The sequence below is a fragment of the Fonsecaea multimorphosa genome (genome assembly GCF_000836435.1).
Source record: "Fonsecaea multimorphosa CBS 102226 unplaced genomic scaffold supercont1.20, whole genome shotgun sequence".
Classification (NCBI taxonomy): domain Eukaryota; kingdom Fungi; phylum Ascomycota; class Eurotiomycetes; order Chaetothyriales; family Herpotrichiellaceae; genus Fonsecaea; species Fonsecaea multimorphosa.
Genome location: NW_015971654.1, coordinates 1 through 18,673, shown reverse-complemented (window position 1 = coordinate 18,673; position 18,673 = coordinate 1). Strand labels below are relative to the sequence as shown.

At 52.4% G+C, this 18,673-nt stretch overlaps 9 protein-coding genes across 9 annotated transcripts; 6 read left to right on the top strand and 3 right to left on the bottom strand.

Moving 5' to 3' along the window:
- Positions 1–54: 54 nt before the first annotated feature.
- Positions 55–1,704, top strand: Z520_08610 (uncharacterized protein; the record flags this gene model as incomplete). The annotated part of the gene is made up of 1 exon (XM_016779106.1): positions 55–1,704. One exon carries the CDS (start codon positions 55–57, stop codon positions 1,702–1,704), a length of 1,650 nt encoding a protein of 549 aa, XP_016629613.1.
- Positions 1,705–2,478: 774 nt separating this feature from the next.
- On the bottom strand, positions 2,479–3,675 carry Z520_08609 (uncharacterized protein; the record flags this gene model as incomplete). Its single annotated transcript, XM_016779105.1, has 1 exon — positions 2,479–3,675. One exon carries the CDS (start codon positions 3,673–3,675, stop codon positions 2,479–2,481), a length of 1,197 nt encoding a protein of 398 aa, XP_016629612.1.
- Positions 3,676–4,154: 479 nt separating this feature from the next.
- Positions 4,155–6,393, top strand: Z520_08608 (uncharacterized protein; the record flags this gene model as incomplete). Its single annotated transcript, XM_016779104.1, has 3 exons — positions 4,155–4,719; positions 4,773–5,042; positions 5,120–6,393. The coding sequence occupies 3 exons, from the start codon at positions 4,155–4,157 to the stop codon at positions 6,391–6,393; spliced, it is 2,109 nt and encodes a 702-aa protein (XP_016629611.1).
- Positions 6,394–6,890: 497 nt separating this feature from the next.
- Z520_08607 (uncharacterized protein) lies at positions 6,891–7,697 on the bottom strand (the record flags this gene model as incomplete). The annotated part of the gene is made up of 2 exons (XM_016779103.1): positions 6,891–7,298; positions 7,419–7,697. 2 exons carry the CDS (start codon positions 7,695–7,697, stop codon positions 6,891–6,893), a joined length of 687 nt encoding a protein of 228 aa, XP_016629610.1.
- Positions 7,698–9,341: 1,644 nt separating this feature from the next.
- On the top strand, positions 9,342–10,231 carry Z520_08606 (uncharacterized protein; the record flags this gene model as incomplete). The annotated part of the gene is made up of 2 exons (XM_016779102.1): positions 9,342–9,363; positions 9,411–10,231. 2 exons carry the CDS (start codon positions 9,342–9,344, stop codon positions 10,229–10,231), a joined length of 843 nt encoding a protein of 280 aa, XP_016629609.1.
- A 197-nt stretch (positions 10,232–10,428) lies between these two features.
- On the bottom strand, positions 10,429–11,052 carry Z520_08605 (uncharacterized protein; the record flags this gene model as incomplete). Its single annotated transcript, XM_016779101.1, has 1 exon — positions 10,429–11,052. One exon carries the CDS (start codon positions 11,050–11,052, stop codon positions 10,429–10,431), a length of 624 nt encoding a protein of 207 aa, XP_016629608.1.
- A 679-nt stretch (positions 11,053–11,731) lies between these two features.
- On the top strand, positions 11,732–13,126 carry Z520_08604 (uncharacterized protein; the record flags this gene model as incomplete). The annotated part of the gene is made up of 1 exon (XM_016779100.1): positions 11,732–13,126. The coding sequence occupies one exon, from the start codon at positions 11,732–11,734 to the stop codon at positions 13,124–13,126; it is 1,395 nt and encodes a 464-aa protein (XP_016629607.1).
- Positions 13,127–13,904: 778 nt separating this feature from the next.
- Positions 13,905–14,726, top strand: Z520_08603 (uncharacterized protein; the record flags this gene model as incomplete). Its single annotated transcript, XM_016779099.1, has 1 exon — positions 13,905–14,726. The coding sequence occupies one exon, from the start codon at positions 13,905–13,907 to the stop codon at positions 14,724–14,726; it is 822 nt and encodes a 273-aa protein (XP_016629606.1).
- A 630-nt stretch (positions 14,727–15,356) lies between these two features.
- Positions 15,357–18,657, top strand: Z520_08602 (uncharacterized protein; the record flags this gene model as incomplete). Its single annotated transcript, XM_016779098.1, has 2 exons — positions 15,357–16,323; positions 16,435–18,657. Coding segments are annotated over 2 exons (3,189 nt in total), but the record flags the coding sequence as incomplete, so codon positions are not given.
- Between the last annotated feature and the right edge of the window lie 16 nt (positions 18,658–18,673).

Here is an 18,673-nt window from a genome sequence, read left to right as displayed (position 1 = left end):
CGACCCGCACCGCGTGCGCCTGATCCCTGCTTGACGCTTGTCGCAACGGCAAGAATGACTGCAGTCATGGAACAACCTTCAGGCCTAGCGCCAGGCTCATATCTGCCCGAGAATCGTTTTTCACAACTTCACTGCGCACGATTCAAAGCCTCACCGTTCCTGCCACCCCCCGAGAGAAGCACCCCTACCCCGGACTCCTCATCACCGTCTGCCTGGTCGCAACCACGGCCTTTGAGACCACTAGCACTAGCGACGGGAAGCGCCCTCCTTCAGACACCAGAAGACGATCAACGGCAATACAGCCGCAAGAGACCGCGACTTGACACGAAGTCAGTAGTCTACGATGACACATTTCGGCGAGAAGCCCTCAGTCCTCCACCGCTCGTCAACACAAACTACCGCATCGCAGGCGGGTTGGATACGCCTACTGCACTAAACATCCAGAAAGAGGAAGACACCCACGAGTTCGACTATGAGATCGACTGCAGGCCGAACAGGTTCAACAACAGCCAAAAGTCATCACTCCTTCAGCCGTCATCAGAATCCTACTTCCCCCAAACGCCAGCCCCAGATCGGTCTCGAAGTAGTAATAAACGGAGATTGTCACCTCCGGCGCCACCGATGAAGAGCTGGGGAAAGACAGTATGGGATTTGACTGGTGGTCTCGCGGGCAAAGTCTTCAATTTCTGTTGGAATACCACCTTCAGTGGCTTTTACGCTGGCGGAGGCAGTGGTTACAAGTTCGACATTGGACCGGCAGACATGGGCTCTTCCAGCGTATGGACAGAACTCGATCCCAAAAATGATGTGTTCCGTAATGATGACACTGCTGGCGACTACTCAAGGCGTCTAGACCGAGACCGGACCCCAGTGCCTGGTGGATTCCCTGGCGATAGTCCCGAGTTCATCGAGGACTACATGTCCAGACTGTCTGTTCAACCCAGGCAGGAGAACAATTCGACCCCAACCGTCATACCCGATCAAGATTCTCCGTCGATCTCCCGCTTCAATAGTTGGGTAGTGGTTGATAATGACAACCAGCTATCACCATCGACGGAATCTAGTCCTGTACGCAAGAAGTCGAGAGCAAGCACGGCAAGTCTCTACGCATCTCGACCATCACCTGCTCCGCGCCACCCAAGCCACCCTACATCTCGTCCTCGCTTAACACCTCGATCATCAACACTTAGGTCGTCAGCTTCATATGCGTCGCCGCGGGTATCGATGGGCGCGAACACCAGCACCACCAGTTCATCACAGTATCAATCTTGGAGCTCAGTCCCCGCAGTTTCTGCCATCGACCAGGACCAGAATTCAGACAAACCTTCCAAGCGCCCGAGCGTCATTTCCAGCACCCACAGGTCCTCGCTTTCCGCCTCTCGTCGGCAGTCATCCGCTTCAGTCGCCACATCACCGAAGCCGTCTCCCGAGGTCCGCAAGTTCGAACAGAAAATGCGTCGGAAGGAAGCCAAGCAAGATGCGACAATGAACCGATTCAATATGCAATTGCAGGCTATGATCAAGGAAGGGCAGGAGGCACTGGGGAGTCGAGTTGAGGTTGAAATTCAGGACTACCAGAATGACGGGGATGTGGATGAAGGGTACTTCGACGGTGGAATGCCAGATAGAGATGTAATGAAGGAATCTTGGGGCTGGGACAGACGGGATCAAAGCACAACCCCTAGTCTAGGAGCTTGGTCGTAGTGCGACTTGCTTCTTGAGATTAAAGGGGAGGGCGAGAGCGAAGATGGCTTTGAGACAGAGTGTGAGGACTGGTGCGAGGTGCCGGCTGCTGAATCAGACTAGATTCACGCGAGTTGAAGGAGATGTCGTGAGCACGAGTCTTGCTCGACCAAGAACCTCGAACCAAATGAGAGGAAGGACTGACAGGAGCACGGCCAGCTCACACATCCGGGACGTTGCGAGGGGAGACGAGGCAGAGAGGTCAGTCCCTGCCCCTGTCACTTTTCTTGTTCATATTGCCTGCCGTCAGTGCCATCTGTTTTCCTTTCTTGAAACGTGTCAGATATGATACCCCTTGACAGCACCGATCCAATTGAACGATTTTCACATCCCGTACAATAAGAAACGCGTACTGGACCTTCACAGTGCGCGTCGATCAGATCACTTTGACAAATGCAATCGTAGAAGCAAAATCTGACAGCAGATTGGTACGTCGGGATAACGACTTGGTGAACGAGAGTAGAGTCCTGTTCCGATTCTTAGAGGTCCTCAATGCTCTATTCATCGCCGAACGGACAAGTCGAGAGGTCAGCAATGAAGACGTGAGGAAAGTGGCAGCTGGTAAAGTTGAATGGTGTGGTGAGAGTCTTACCTTCCTTCTGTAGCGAGCCATCTAATTGGGGGTCTTCCCACGAACGAATGGCCCGGGTTCGTCGGTCTATAAGCTGAAAATTCATTCGTGCTGAAGTCGAAGTGGCGCGGCCTGAGGCGTGAAAGGGTATGTCCGGAGGAATGTTAAGTCAATACGAGATCTTGGTGCCGGTTGAACCGTGGCTTTGGGCGATGAGACAAGTTGTTTGCTTGGGGTCGAGACTCTCCTTTTCCCACGGTCGCTTCTGCCGAGTATGGTGTACGCATATTCGGTGTCCGTTCTGACACGTTTATTGATTCAGAAGGAGAGAGCAGAGAATCGCGTACGGCTGTGAGGCGAGCGATTCGTTCCTGGTGCTGAGATACCAAAGATTGCAATTGGCGCATTGGTTGACTAGCGTCCTCTTCTCCCTCGTCGTCTTTGAGAGCGAACGGGGAGGGTCCTTCAAAGGGCCATTCTGGCAGGTCTCGAGCAGAGGCTGAATTTGACGAAGAAGGGGCACCTTCGAAGATATACCTCCCCCAGCGACGATCACCCGCAAAAGCAAGATTGATTCGTTCATGGAGCAACCGGTGATCGGTTGCAGATAGCAGGTTCTCGGAATTATCGGGGCTTGACGAGTGCTGAGAAATATCATGTAAGTCGCTTGCCATGTCCTTTTGTATCTGTGCCAATTTTTGCGCGTAAGCTGTTGCCTTCTCCTTGAGATCCTGGCGTTTGCGGAGCGAGTGCTGCAGAGAGACCCGATGGGCGAGGACCAAAGGCACCAAGAAGTCTGGATCTTGGTGCTTTCCTGCCTCGGTGCTCCTCTTAGTGCGTCCAACATCATGTGTCTGCCGCTTGACGTGGCCACTGCTGGCTTCGCTCTGACCTCGCGATAGTATTTTCCTGACAACCAGCATTGCGAACCTCGCAATCAACTCCTCAAACTTGTCACCTTTGCATTCATCTAGCATTGTCTTCCGGAGCACCGTGTCCCTGGGCAACACGCCGCTCTGCTTCAACTCCGTGAGCCATTTGTATAACCCGGCCCTCAAATCCCTCGACAGTATAGGCGTTGCAGGAGGAAAATACGGCGAGAGCCTCGAGGCGGCTTCGGAAGGGGAATAAAGGCGGAACAGGTGGTAGAGTGCCCATTCGAGGGATTTTGTGCGCTTCTGTGGTTGGGCTGGTGTCGTTCTACTTGTGTTGCTGGAGGCTTTTGTTGGATGAAGGAGTGTCGATTCTGAGATGCTGGGCCAGTCCGGAAGAAGGTCGAGGTCGAGGAGGTGCAAGGCACGGATGAAGATTGCAGCGTTGTTTCGAGGATGCCATTGGGTTTGTGACGACGAGGTATCCATGTCAAGTAATCAGGCCGGTTTGAGCGCGAGGAGCATGGCGCGCATGGGCTTGTTGCGAGTGATTGGCGTGTTGGTGAGAGACTTGGCTGCAAGTGGTTGTTGGTCTGGGCATCTCCTCAGGCTAATACTCAGCCTCGTCCGTTAATCTCCCCCTGGTTTGGGTGAGCCTTGCCCCAAAACCCCCCTTTTTCTCGCTGTCAGGGGTCAACGGAGAGTCGGATTGTGAGCTTGAGATGCACAGAGACCTATCATTGATCTGTTAGGAGCTTCACAGGGCTGGTATCTATACGAGGTCTCGTTTCAGACTGAAAATAATACGAGGTCACTACAATATAACTCTCCTGGGATCTCGACCACTTCCTTCAGATCCACCCCTTCATCGAAGAGAAGCTGGTCAGGTCTCGCTCGCCATAATCTGGCGAATACCTCGTCGTGCTCTCATACTCGGCCTCCCCAGCCATCTCTCTATTATCTTAATCATGGCTCACAAATTCGGGGTTAACTACGAAAGGCACCCAATGGTAGCGCCCATCTGGGATCGTCTACAGGGCATCGAACAACAGCTGGACCGGCTCGACCTCGCAGTGAACACTATACTGAAGCATTTGAACATCTCACTACCAAGTGAGCTGGGGCCAGTGAACGGAGAGCCAAACCACGTCTCTTCCACCTCACAATCTGAAGTTGCCCCAGGGTCTCAGGTCTCTGACGCGCCGTATGTGTACAAAGCGCTCAGCTTTGAAAAAGCAGAGATTCGCCTGCTCGCTCTTTACAATGCAGACGATGACTCGGAAGAGATCAAGGGCACTCTGGAGCTCTTGAGTCTCGAGGCACCTCAGACTGCGCGACTGAAGCAGTACAATGCCATGTCATACTGCTGGGGGGAACCCAAGATGGACGGACGTGTCATCGTCGACGGTCATGTCTTTCCGGTCACTAGGAATTTGGAGAGTGCATTGCGCCAGATGAGGAAGAGAGCCACAAAGGAAGCGGCGACTGCCAGGGCACCTTCTCCAATGACTCTCTGGTGGATTGACCAGATCTGTAAGCCTTTTGCGTTCGAGTGTGGATGAACGATCAAGCTGACTTTGTCGGAGGCATCAATCAAGAGGACATCGAAGAACGAGGTAATCAAGTTTCGTTGATGCGCCGCATCTACAAGGGTGCCCAGTCTGTTCATGTCTGGCTTGGCGATGCCATCGAAGGGAGTGCACTCGCCATGGATGTTGTTGGCAAGATTGGCCGGCCTCCCGCCCGAGGCCCTGGGGAGAAGGAGGTTGAATATCCAGAGCTCTCAGAAGAGGAAGTGCGCAAGAATTGGCATGCTTTGCGTCTATTACTGGATCAACCCTGGTGGCTACGAAGTTGTAAGTCGTCCCATCTCGGAGATCGGGAATGCCTCGCTTTGGAGTGGATGAGATCTAGAGCTAATCCGTCTTTGCAGGGATCCGTCAAGAGGCATCGTTAGGATCCCGAACACAGGTCAGTTGGGGTGACTACAATATCGGGTTCGACGTATTATCGCAAGCTGTCATGGCCATTGAGTATGCAGACAGCCTTGGCCACCAACTTCCCGCGCTGTGCTTGGGTGCCGAAAACCAGCAACCAGGAGACGGCACGCTTGATTTCAGCTTCTACCACCAGGCGCGAAGCCTTCGTACCTTGAGGAAAGCCTCTCACTCAGGCCGCTCGTTTGTGCCACTACACGAGCTCCTCCTTCATTCCCGCCACTGCAAAGCCACGGATCTGAGAGACAAGGTCTATTCGATGCTGGGAATGGCAGACCCGGAGGTTTACCTGCTGCGACCGGATTATCGACTTTCTCTTCCCGAAGTCTTGAAGTCGGCTGCCCGCGCGATCTTGCCTCAGAAGAAGGGGTTACGGCTCCTGGGCGCTTGTCAGAATTATGAACGGCGCCACGACTTGCCATCTTGGGTGCCGAACCTGATTGACGACTGGAAATATCGCCCCTTCGAAGCCGATGACGTGAGACACCACATCTCGATCGCAGAGCCAAGCGTTCAATTCGAGCATGACACGCTGCTGATCAAAGGGTTCATCTTTGACACGGTGACCACAATTTGTGATACCGTCGTGCCGCCCAATGCCACTACGGAGCAGATCGACGACGTATACCGGTCATGGCAAGAATTCGTCGAGAAGGCACACGAAGCTGGACACACTGATGTTGGCGGACACCAGTACGGGGCAACATACGGCCTTCACGAGAAGAAGGACATGTTCTGGGTCAACTTCCTGTCCACCGACCGCATGGCCAGCAGGCATCTCCGCTACTCACAGGACGACAACACCACCCTTCTCCCCGAGCGTGAGGACGGATTGAAGATGCAATACCTTGGTCTGAATCTGAAGTTGGCGCAGAGTTACCTGCTTCCTGCATCCTCTGAACCGAGCAGCTTGCATCCGCTGCGTCCTATCAGAGCTGCATTGAAAAAGTACGGAGTCGGTCGACGAGTGGGGATATGCGTGGGACAGAAGACTCCCGTGCTCTTGCCCGGAGATGCCATGCCAGGTGATGCGATCGCTGTCTTCAGAGGGGCTAGCTTCCCATATGTCCTGCGCAAGCTCTCAGTGGAGGGCCAAGGGACGGCGGAGGAGCAGTATGTGCTGGTGGGCGAGGCTTTTTTGCCCGAAACGGCATCGAACAAGGCGATAGCATTTGCACCCAAGACAGCGGATGCGATACGCATTGTCTGAGTGTTGGGAGGCAGGTATATTGGAATCCATGTCCCACCGCTTTCAAGTGGAGTCAACACTTTGTAACCTCAACAGATCAGCGTGCTTAATGGGCCTACCTACCTAGGTAGTTGACTAGTCGCTCCAGCCGGGCTGGGGTCGAGCAAACACGAAGAGTGAGTGTCCCGTCAGTCTATCCGGGTAACAAGCACGAACAAGAACGCTAAATGCCATTATTCCGGAGCTATGTTCGACATTGTGAACGAGTGTGCCAAAGTTATCTGCTGAAGTTTTCCCAAACATCGACTCGTATGTTAAATGCCTTCCCTTGTCATCTTCTTCTATGTGTTCGGAGCGTCGCAAAACCACTTCACGCAAAACAGCCCAGGATTTGGCACCGGGTCACCGATGCTAATACTGACTGACGCTGATTTTGTATACCAGGGACAGCACCCCTCAAAGCGTCGATCCTGTTCTCAAAGCCCTCTGTGATAACGACCAACATGTGCTGTAGCTTCCTATATCTGGCTGACACCCACACTCGGAAGCGTTTTTCCTTCCACATCAGCATTTCCTTCCATTGTCATGTCCTGACTGTCCTTTTCGAGGTTCTGCTTGCTTCTGTTCCAGTACCAGAGCAGCAGGATCACAATGTAGAACACGCCGACAATGCCAGCCGCGGAACTGTAACCTTTTTCGCCACCAGGGGTGTTGGCAGCCAGTACGATGCCTGTGGCGCCGTTTATAATTGCCGCAACCATCAACAGTCGGCCCATCCAGATGTGGAAAACACGGATCCAGGGTTTGGTTTGCCGAGTACGAGATATGTAGAGGTAGTGGTGCCATTGCCCTATCATAGGTTGGAGGATGAAGAGGGCTGTGAGGATGGTGCCGAGGAAAGTATGGCCCCATGCATCATTGTATACCTATAGCTGTGGGTCAGTTACTTTTCATGACAAAGTGTGAAAAGACGTGTGGAGTATGATGAGAAAGGTGCCATCCGAATCGTATGACATCTGTCCACCATCACGGCTTTCTGGACGCACCTCGTCGTGGATAATGCAGACCCAAACCCCGAGGCCAAACCCAGTGATGAGCATCGCTAGGCCCAGTAGCTGGCAGCATACATGGATTCTGAAAAGGGTTCTCCCGCTCACGAGTCGGTCGAGCAGTCTCCAGGAGATCGAGGCGAAAGGGAATATGATGATGACCGTAGTGCCCATGATGATACCGTGGACCTTGTCAGACCGATGTTTTGTCGCCGCGGGTACAGCTCGTGGCAGGAGCGAGCTTTCCTTGGTGGCAACCACCTCGGGTCCGGACATTGCTAAGACATGACAAGCTCCGGCGAGGAGGAGAAGAAGCAGAGGGAACGACCTCTGTTGTCGCTGCATATTATCGGCAGTGGTGAAGCGCTGGGACTTGAGATCGTAATGGCTGTGTCGAAGTGAACGACGGGGGAGAATGTCCAGAAGCCTGCAGCAAAGCTGGATCAGAGGGCCAATGCCGCTCCTTTTGTGCCAGTCGATTCGAGTCGAAGGAAAAATTGACAGACTCCATTATGGTGTCAAGGACAGTCCACCCACTGTAGAGTTCCATAGCACCGCAGGAGTATACTTCTCAGGGCCCATGGGTCTGACTGTCCGAGAGGGCACTGGTAGGATTTCCCGAGCAAGCATAGGCGATTTACCTCAGCTAATCAGAACGGACCCCTCAAAGCGAAAACTCTTCCTCTTTTCTAGTGTCCAGGCAATTGGCCGCAAGCAGCAAGCGCTATCGGACATGCATACCACATTTGCATTAAGGGATACAACTGTTCGACCAGGAACAGTTGTTCAGCGGAGCTGGATGGAATTCTTCGGAAGTTATCAGATTAGATGATCAAATGAGATCAGATTAGATTGGATGAATTCCAGTCTAGAACATGAGATAAGGTCCACGGGTATCCTCAGTTGTAGCGCTGACCCAGTCTCCGAACGTTTTCCTCGGCCTTTCCCCGAAGCACCACCCACCGGATGACCAAACGTCTGAAGGCGTGGAAAAATCAAGCGCGAGCATCATCCGGTGTTACTGCTCCTTGGGCCATAGACGCAAGGGCAGGAGGTATTGATAGAGGAGACGATGGATTCTGGCGGCGAGGAATGACAATATATATAGGACTCAATATGTACCTACCTATGCACAAGGGCAGGGATCGGTACTGCATGCTTTGCAATCTGCATGATAAGGGTATATATAGAACAAGATGCAGACTGTACAAAGTTAGATTTATCCTCTACTTCAGCGAAATACGGAGTGGTTCCCGACCATTTTCGAGGGGGGGAGCGGAAACAATTTTTTACCACTCTCACGTTTGCGGAGTGTTACGGAGCACTGTGGCCCAATGTGCTCGAGATTGGCTAATTGAAAGAGAAGGAATGTAGCTTGAAAGCCATTCCCTCCATTTGTGACGAGGTTGATGCGCTGGTGCTTGAGATAAGGATCACTTCGCTCTGCTGGTGTCGAGAGAAACTTTGGATCAAGCACATTGACCTCTCAAGGACAGAGCGACAGCATTGCCGAATACGCCGGTAAGGCTGTTCGCATCGGTATACCTTCCCACTATGGAGAGCACAGGGCGGCATCACTTTCTTTGCCAAACAGGCGAGCAGGGTGGATAAGCCGGCTGCTTTTTCAGCTTGCTTGGCGGCTGCGGACGGGACGGCAGTAACCACCTGTTTGGCGGGGGAACGTCGCTTGGTAAACACCCAAAAGTCTCATTTGGTGTTTGCTCAACAAACATTCCGATACCTTCAAGCGCCATCTTTTGTGCTGCAAGTTTGTTCTGTATATACAAGCATTAGAGGCACGGCATATTAAACTGGGTGGTGTATCTGGATTTCTGCTTCTGTTGTCTTCATCTTCTCCTTATCCACATCTTCCACCTGGCTCATCTCCTTGACAACCACATTGCTTCGTTCTACAGCAAAATGTCTTCAGATAGACCCGAAAGTATGTATTCCTCTACAGACCCACGCTTCAACACTGACAATCCCTAGTTCCACCCACTCAACCTTCATTCACCCTCAGAAACTCACACACATCCCTGCTACCCAAGCCGAACCCGTGGTCCGTGCGTGCCGTCCTGAAAGATCTTCCCAATCCACCACCCGAAGACTCGTCGTCGCCCGTCCCCTTCTTCCACTACCTTGAGCGCCTAAAGATCGAGAAGCGCGAAGGATGGCGAAGATTTGGTATTTCAACGGGCGAATCCATAGCTGACCACATGTACCGCATGTCCCTCATCACCATGCTCGCGCCGCCAGAACTGAGTTCGCGATTGGACATCCCGAGGTGTACGAAGATGGCGTTGGTCCACGACATGGCCGAGGGGCTCGTTGGGGATCTGACGCCCGTTGATGGTGTTCCGAAGGTGGAAAAGAACCGACGTGAGGCTGAGACCATGGATTGGGTAGCCCAGTCATTACTTGGAAAGGTGCACGGTGGCATTCCGGGCAAGGATCTGCGCGCAGCCTGGCAAGAATACGAAGACAGTGAGACTTTGGAGTCGAAATTCGTTCATGATGTGGACAAGCTGGAACTGATTCTGCAGATGGTGGAGTACGAGCGTGCCAACAATTGTACCATTGATCTGAGTGAGTTCAGTTGGGTGGCGAGGAGAATCAGTCTGGAAGAGATGAAGTCGTGGGCACAGGAGATCTTGGATGAAAGAGCCGAGCTGTGGAAGAGTAAAGATATGGCCCCTCGAGAACCCACAAAGGCGGCGACAATCAAGGAGCAACAGGACGAATACTACAGCAACGGAGAAGGCCAGGTGTTGGGCAACGGAGTGAGCGAGATGAATGGACATGCGAAATGATGATGAGAATGAGTGACGCGATGTGTTTTGCGACAGAAGAGCGATTTGCTGGAAAGCGTCCTGGATGCCATAGAGACCAATGATACCCAGGGAACAATAGATGGCGTGTTTGGACCTTGACTCTATCTCTATGCACCAGCAGTTGCGTTATTAATACAAGAATCGATCATTACAGAAACACCCAAGTAGCGATGCCGTCAATCCTCATCCTGCACACGATCCTTTTCAATCTCCTGCCTCAGCCACTCCGCCTCCTTCCTCATCTCGTCCTCGCTCCTGGGCTTCCTGGTACTGTCTGGCCCGCCCAGGGCCTCCCTTCCCGATTTCGACCTTTCGTCTCTGATCCTTCGCATCTCCAGGAAAGCGGCACCCAAATCCCCTTCCTCTCCATCCATCGCATCGTAAACCCTGTCGCCACCACCCTTGTCGTCGTAATCTCCTTTCTGTCGCGGAATCACATGGACATGCACATGCGGCACGGACTGGCCTGCGTCGACTCCATCCTGGACCGCGACGTTGAAAGAAGTGGCGTGGTACACGCGTTCAAGGGTCCTTGACACGAGGCGGACCGTGTTGAACAAATCGGCAGTTTCGGCGCTGGTGAGTTGCGAGAGACGCGGAACACTGCGTACGGGGCAGATCAGGATGTGGCCTGGAAGCAGGGGTTTGAGGTTGACCAGGCCGTAGGAAAGACGAGAAGGCGAGAGGTGGAAGATCTGTGCTGCTACGGAAAAGGGGCCGAACTTTAGATTTGGTGGTAGTTGGAGGGGAGACATTGCGGAATCTGAGGTGGAGGATGCTGGCGGTTGGTCTCCCGTCATGATATTGCAGGTGAGGATAGGTTTGATACTTGCGTTGACAATTGTAGAATACACTATTCACTGAAGATACAACCAAGACAGAGTCGAGACCTCGGCAGTCAACAGCTCCAGCGCATCACCCACTTGTCGCAATTTTTCTACAAGTTCCCGCGTATTGATACTTTCTTCTAGGATCCTCGCATCCCAAGCGCCTTATAAGTTGCAACCACTTACTCGGACTAGCTAGGGAAGATACCTAGCTATGTAAGTGATACAAGTCGTGGTTAGCTTCTTCGAAACATCCTCACTTCCACAGTCACCCCTCCCCTATATTCCCATCTTAACACTTCCATCCATCTATGATATCATAGCTCTGTAGAGTGCCACTGTCTCCTCGAGGGAAATACTCCGACTTGACGGGCTGGGCGCCCTACGGGTACGTCGCTGGGAGGCGCAGTCAATTAGAAGCTCGTCCGTCCCGAACGGAAAATGGTGAATTGACTGAGAATTTCCACTTTCCTGAATGGGTAGGCCGATAGCTATCAAGCTTTGCAGATGGACCCCCGTTCGTGTTACAGACCTGTCCAGATCATCTACACATCACATCAAGGCTACGGACAAATTATGTTGCATACATATACTGTCCCTCGCCTGCCAGAAATGTAGGTAACAAACCACATAACAACCTCAATTGTGAAATATGGAAGAGCTCGCAGATCATCTCGATATCTTTGGACAACAGGAAGGGCTGTACAAGCTATACACTCAGCTATGTCTCTGTTTCCGGATGAGCGATGGCTCGTCACAGTCAGATATTATCGGCACATTGACGCAAGGGCTGGAGAGACTAGCTGCCAGCTTCCCATGGGTAGCAGGCCAGGTTTTGCGCGAAGATGCCGGTGATGGCACCCGAAACCTCTACAAAATCAAGCCCTTTGAGAAGACGCCTCGGCTGGTGGTCAAAGACTTCAGGGATGGATCTTCGACACTGTCCATGGATGTCCTTCGTCAAGCCAACTTCCCTTTCAGCATGCTGGACGAGTCCATAATTGCACCAGTCAACACGCTGGCTGCGGGCACAGACGGACCAGCGCCGGTTTTTCTGGTGCAGGCCAATTTCGTCACTGGCGGTCTACTGCTCACATTTGTGACGCAGCATAACACAATGGACATGACTGGCATGGCTCGAATCATGTACCTCCTGTCAAAGGCCTGTCGCAATGAGCCATTCACAGCCGAAGAAATTTCCACGGGCAACCTCGATCGACGCGACCTTATCCCGCTCCTGGACGAGTCATATAGGCCAGGGCCTGAACTCTCTTATCAGATTGAAAAGCCGCCTGCACACCAAGACGCATCAAACGCCGCGGACGGCGAATCTGAACAATCTCAGCCTCAATCTCCAAAATGCAGCTGGGCATACTTTATATTCTCTGCGGCGTCCCTTAAAAGTCTGAAGTCGCTGGCAATGCAATCTCTCACCGGCAATATAGCCTACGTGTCGACCGACGACGTCCTGAGCGCTTTCATTTGGGTATCTGTAACCCGGGCCCGTCGTCCTCGCCTCGACTCCACTAGAGAGGTAACTTTTGCACGGGCAATCGATCCGCGGCGATACCTAGGTATTCCAGCCACATACCCGGGCCTCGTCCAGAACATGACCTACACTACGTGTCCTCTCGAAGGACTTCTTGATGCACATCTAGGTAGTATCGCCTCGAAACTCCGAGAAGCCGTGGACCCTTCGACTTCGAACCTAGCTTACGCGACCCGTGCCCTTGCGACATGGCTTCACCGCGCACCACCGGAGGACAACAACAAGGTCAATGTGACAGCAACGCTGGACCTCTCTGCAGACATTATGCTGAGTTCCTGGTCAAAGTATGACTACTGCTATGATCTCGATTTCGGCCTGGGACTGGGCAAGCCCGAGGCTGTTCGGAGGCCGCAATTTGTGCCGGTGGAGAGTTTGTTCTATCTGATGCCCAAGAGGCAAGACGGGGAGATTGCGGCGGCGCTGTGTTTGAGGGAGGAGGACCTGGATAGACTGAGGAAGGACGAGGAGTTTATGAAGTATGCCGTCTACGTTGGTTGACATTGGCTGCCAGGATGGTCAGCTTGCCAAGTACTTCTGTGGTACTAATCATGGTCGACGAGATATCCAATAGACCCCTAGATAGACCTCTGTCCTCTGAACATTAATGTACTAATCTGGAGCTGAGGAAATCATGCCTCTCGCCATCCAACTTGTTTGCTCCTGGATCCCTATCCAATCAACTCAAGTCTTTCTCGGAGCCTTGCGTCGTCATTTTATGTCATCGAGTCACTACGAAATTTCTAGTCCAGATCGAAATCGCACATCTCCATCCCACGCCTTCGCTAGTGCTTTCACTTGTCGCTAGTCACTCGTCTCCGACATTTATTCAGTTTGTTCTTAAAACCATTCCGTGTATAGACTCTGCTGCTCTATTGTGATGATTGGCACGAAATATCACTGCGATTAGAAAGGTGATTACGTACATATATTCATTCACTTCTCCTGCGAATAGATCGGGGGAGTCGCCGATACGACTATATCTTCACCCGTCCGATACTGATATCCCGCATATCTTGACACAGTTCACTCGGTCGGCTGCAGACGACTTGCATATGACAGATCTGGCATCGTCTGGCGTAGCTGAGAGCACTCGTTGAGATACCTCCGTCTTGGATATCGTCTATTTGATCTGTATAAATTACCAGTCAGACTTGAAGCTGGAAGGAGCATCAACTTAAGTCAGGATCGGATACAGATCCGAAGGAGTCACAAAAGACACACTTGCATGGGTCGTGGCGAAAGGAAGAAGGAGTATCACGTCCGAAGCAAAGGGAAAATGTCTCAAGAGCAAGCAGTCCATCACCCCAACTCGACTTCCTCCAAAACCGGCACCTTCTACTTCGCTTATGGATCCAACCTCTCAGCATACCAGATGTCGCTTCGGCTACCGCACTCGCCCTCTTCTAGCGAACCCGTGGGCATCGCGCGCCTAGACTCACACGCCTGGATCATCTGCGAACGCGGTTACGCCAACGTGGTCGCCCTTCCCGAATCCAACGCCGCATCGGACCACAACACGGTATGGGGCGTGGTGTACAACATGCATCCTGTGGACGAGGCTCGGCTGGACATGTACGAAGGCCATAACGAGGCGAGAAACCCGAAGCCGGAAATCAACCCGGACCCGGAGACGCAGGTGGTCAAGCAGTACTTGCAGGGCGGCTGGGATTATAACAAGCACTACTTGCCCATCACCGTGACGAAGTGGTTGAAGGATCCGGCAGAGTACGGCATCAGCATGTCTTCCAGCTCGAACTCGTCTTCTTCTGACATGGTCAATGGCGCCGACACGATGGGATCGTATCCACCCACCACGATCCGGGCCCTAGTGTATGTTGACGAGTTCCGCACCACCCCTGGCAAAATTGTGCAAGAGTACATCGGACGGATGAATAGGGGGATCGACGAGTCGGTCAAACTCGGCCTCCCTCACAACTGGGTGAAGAATATCATGAGGAGATTCATCCCAGAGGGGATCTATGTCGACGAGGAAGGGTACGTGGGCACAGACGAGGGGTATGTCGAGGCCGAGGCGACAGAAGCTGACGATCATTTGAAGGAGAAGATGCTCAAGGGCACAAAATGGGACAGCAGGTAGGAGGAATGCGAAGCGTTACCTTTCTACATAGCCAAGGCTGGCGGAAGGAGTGGAAGACTTATCTTTTCGGAGAGCGCGGCCAGGGCCAGTTCATTTCATATGCAGAGTTTGGCTTTCGACATAGACCATAGACACCGTGTGCTCTTGCCCGCTTAACTCATGCTAAGAATATCTTTCTGGCAGTGGATCACATTGATGGGAAAGCTGGACTGGCCAGCAAGCAAGCGCTTAAGTCTGAGGGGAAGGAGAACAGGGCCAAGGCCTGGTCAGTCCACCCCAGCCACTCGTTCTCCTCAGGCTCCGCGAACTTGCGCCTCGTCAAGACCACCAACGACTCGAGCCTTCCGGCAATGTGCAATGTTTGACAGCCTGATCATGGCACTGCAAGTGAACCGAATCCAGGCGCTGCGCCTGATCAGGCGGTTATTGAGACTGGAGCCTGATCCCTTCTTTCGTGCCCTTTGACACTACTCGCACAGTCCCAACTCGCACTTCGCAACGGATGCCCTACTAACCTGAACTCACGCTCATGACCCTGTCCGATAGACTCACCGCGTCCCTCAAGCGTTGGCTCTCTCGAAAACGATCTTGTTCGTATATGGCACCATTTTGCTACTGAAACCGACCGCCATGCCCCGCCTAGCGCACAATGAATACCACATCGGGTGGATATGTGCCTTGCCTGTGGAGATGAAGGCAGCAATAATATTGCTAGATGAAGACCATGGCATTGTCACAGGAAAAGGTCGAGACGAAAACACATACCGTGCTGGATGTGTACATGGTCACAGTGTCATTATTGCCTGCCTTCCTGCGGGCATTGATGGCATCGCTGCGGCAGCACACGTGGCGAAAGATATGATTAGGACATTTGAATACTTGAAGTTCATTCTGTTGGTTGGAATCGGCGGAGGGATTCCAGACTTGAAGAAGAGTGTCGACATCAGGCTCGGCGACGTTGTTGTTAGCATACCAAGTGGAGGCAGTGGTGGCGTTGTACAGTACAGCAAGGGCAAGGCCACACATGGAGGTGCTTTCGAGCTCAAGGGCGCTCTCAATGCGCCTCCATATGCACTTTTGACTGCAATCACGACGCTACGAGCACAGCCTCCATCAGATCGATCTCGACCGATGCTAGATTACCTTTCCGACATAATCGAGCGGGATCCGTCTTATGATATTCCTGGCGAGCACAAAGATCGTCTCTTTGACAGCAATTATCGTCACCCCAACGACCAAGACAATTGCGATCAATGTCTACCTAGCCACGAAATCACTCGCCAAAGTCGAAAAGCCTCTGGTCCCCAGATCCATTATGGCATCATAGCTTCTGGAGACGAGGTGGTGAAAGACCCTGCTTTTCGGGACGACCTCCGGGCATCTTATGGTGCGCTGTGTGTGGAGATGGAAGCTGCCGGCCTTGCGAATATTTTCCCCTGCCTCACGGTACGAGGAATATGTGACTACGCCGATTCTCACAAAAGTGACGAATGGCATCCGTACGCTGCTGCGATGGCGGCCGCGTGGACAAAAGAACTACTGCTTTACGTCACAGCAGAGCATCTTGACCGCCAGCAAACAGTCCAACAGCTTGCGGGTATGTCAGCCCCCAACCCCTATTAACAGAGGACAAAGTATGTTCTCTGCCATCGTTTCCGAATTGGAGGCTTTGTTTCCGGCAGTGGATCTAATTCCCATATACCAACAGTTTCCATCGAAACCAAAATTCAACAAATCACAGAGCAGCTACACAGGCATGAGAAGAATTTCCAAAACACAGAATATCAGGAGTGCCATCGCGCCTTCAAACTGAGCTCGTATGAAGAGCAGAAAAATGTCAACCCATCTCGAGCTGATAACACGTGCCTTTGGGTTATAAACAATCCCATGTACCGAGAATGGCAAGAGAACAAGGGTGACGATCTACTCTGGATAACTGCCGATCCAGGTTGTGGCAAGTCCGTCCTATCGAAATCTCTGGTCGATCGCGAACTGCAGACAACAGCGGGAAGAACATGTTGTTATTTCTTTTTTAAGGAATATCAGAATCAGGATAATCTGACAGCTGCGTTTTGTGCTCTTCTACACCAACTCTTCACAAGCCAGCCATATCTTCTCGTTCACGCAATACCTGCTTGGCAACGAAATGGTGACAAGTTAATGCAAGAGGTGGATGAGCTATGGAGGATATTCCTCGCGGCGACCGCAGACTCCAACTCACGCGATGTCTACTGCGTGTTAGACGCCATTGATGAATGCCGGGATACTGATCGACACCGCCTTATCGAGAAACTCGCTGTCTTTCTTGCAGATGCAAGGATGACACAACCTCGGACACAAACTTTGAAGATCCTGGTTACGAGCCGACCGTATAATAGCATCCAGGTAGGTTTCCAGCGCAGCATGAAGGGATGCTCTTCCTCACTTTCGATAATTCGCCTTCGAGGCGAAGATGAAAACACTGCAATCCGCGCCGAGATCGACTCGGTCATCCGCAGCCGTGTTGCTGAGATGACAGAAAATGCGTCCTTGTCGCCAGATGCGACTGCGCTCCTAGAGAAAAAGCTATTGAACATGCGAAACCGGACGTATCTATGGCTCTCCCTGGTTATCGACGGCATTTACGAAGACATCACAGACAGCATACAGCATGATGAGAACTCGATCAATTCCATAATCGCAACGCTCCCTAAGTCGGTGGACGACGCGTACGAGAAAATTCTCAACAGGGTGCGGGAAAGTCAGCGCGGTAAAGTGCGAACCATCTTCCACATCATAATCGGTGCTCGACGGGCCCTCAGTCTTTCCGAGATGTCTCTAGCCCTCGGTTTCGCAACGTCAAAGGACATTGACTCTTTGGAATCGGCTGTGGTCGGAAAGACGCGACTCGAGAAGGACCTCCCAGGATGGTGTGGACTGTTTGTTTTCATCGAGCGATCTCGGATCTACCTCGTCCACCAGACTGCGAAGGAGTTTCTCATTTGCAGCTCAGAGGTGAAATGCGGAGTCTGGAAACACTCTCTAGTTCCCGCAGACTCTGCTAGAGTCCTGATGCAAATATGCCTTCGTGCCATATGCTGGCCGATGGGAATGTACCACCGATCCTTGCTCCGCAAAGTTGGGGACCAAGACTTCGTTGAAGGAAGAGACAACTTGGTGAGATACGCACAAGGACATGCTATGCATCATCTCCCAGACCCCTCTTGGTTCATTCATCTCCGAGACGCAAAGGTGGATGGTCTTGCTCCCTGGTACGACGCATGCCGCCCTGTGTGGGATCGACTAAATGCAGGAACTCCTTCACCAAAACGACCAGAACGCAGCTTGTCATGTTGGCTTACGACTGAATACGCCCCTGCCGTGTTTTATTTGTTTTGTCAGGTCGCGTACTTGTTCTACGAGAATGGCAAGGAAACCCCAAGATGGGCAAATTGCTGCGTCACTATACTAGCGAAAATTCATAGGAAGGTGACTGAGCTTGTCCCTGGTGGCCATTGGCGGTCACAAGATCTTTGGGGTCGTGAGCTGGAAATCGCAGCCCAAGGGGGCCATGTGCAGACCCTACGAATTCTAATAGTCTATGCTGATGTCAATTTCGAGCGCAGATATCTCAACCGTGCACTACTTCTTACACTCGAAAATGGTGATGAAGGTATAGTGCGGATTCTAGTCGACGCTGGCGCCAACAAGAGCATATGTCTAGCCCGGGCACTGCTGGATGCAGCCGAACGTGGTCACAAAAATGTAGTGCGGGCTCTGCTGGACGCTGATGCTGATATCGATTGGTCGGCACCGGATGCACAAAATCGTGGGCTGCGACTCGCACCCCAACAGGGTTCTGAGCAGACCTGGCGAATTCCACTTCATGTTAGTCGCGACTCCAACCACCAGAGTGAATACCTCGACGGGGCGCTGCTGAAGGCAGCCGAGCGTGGGCATGAAGCCAT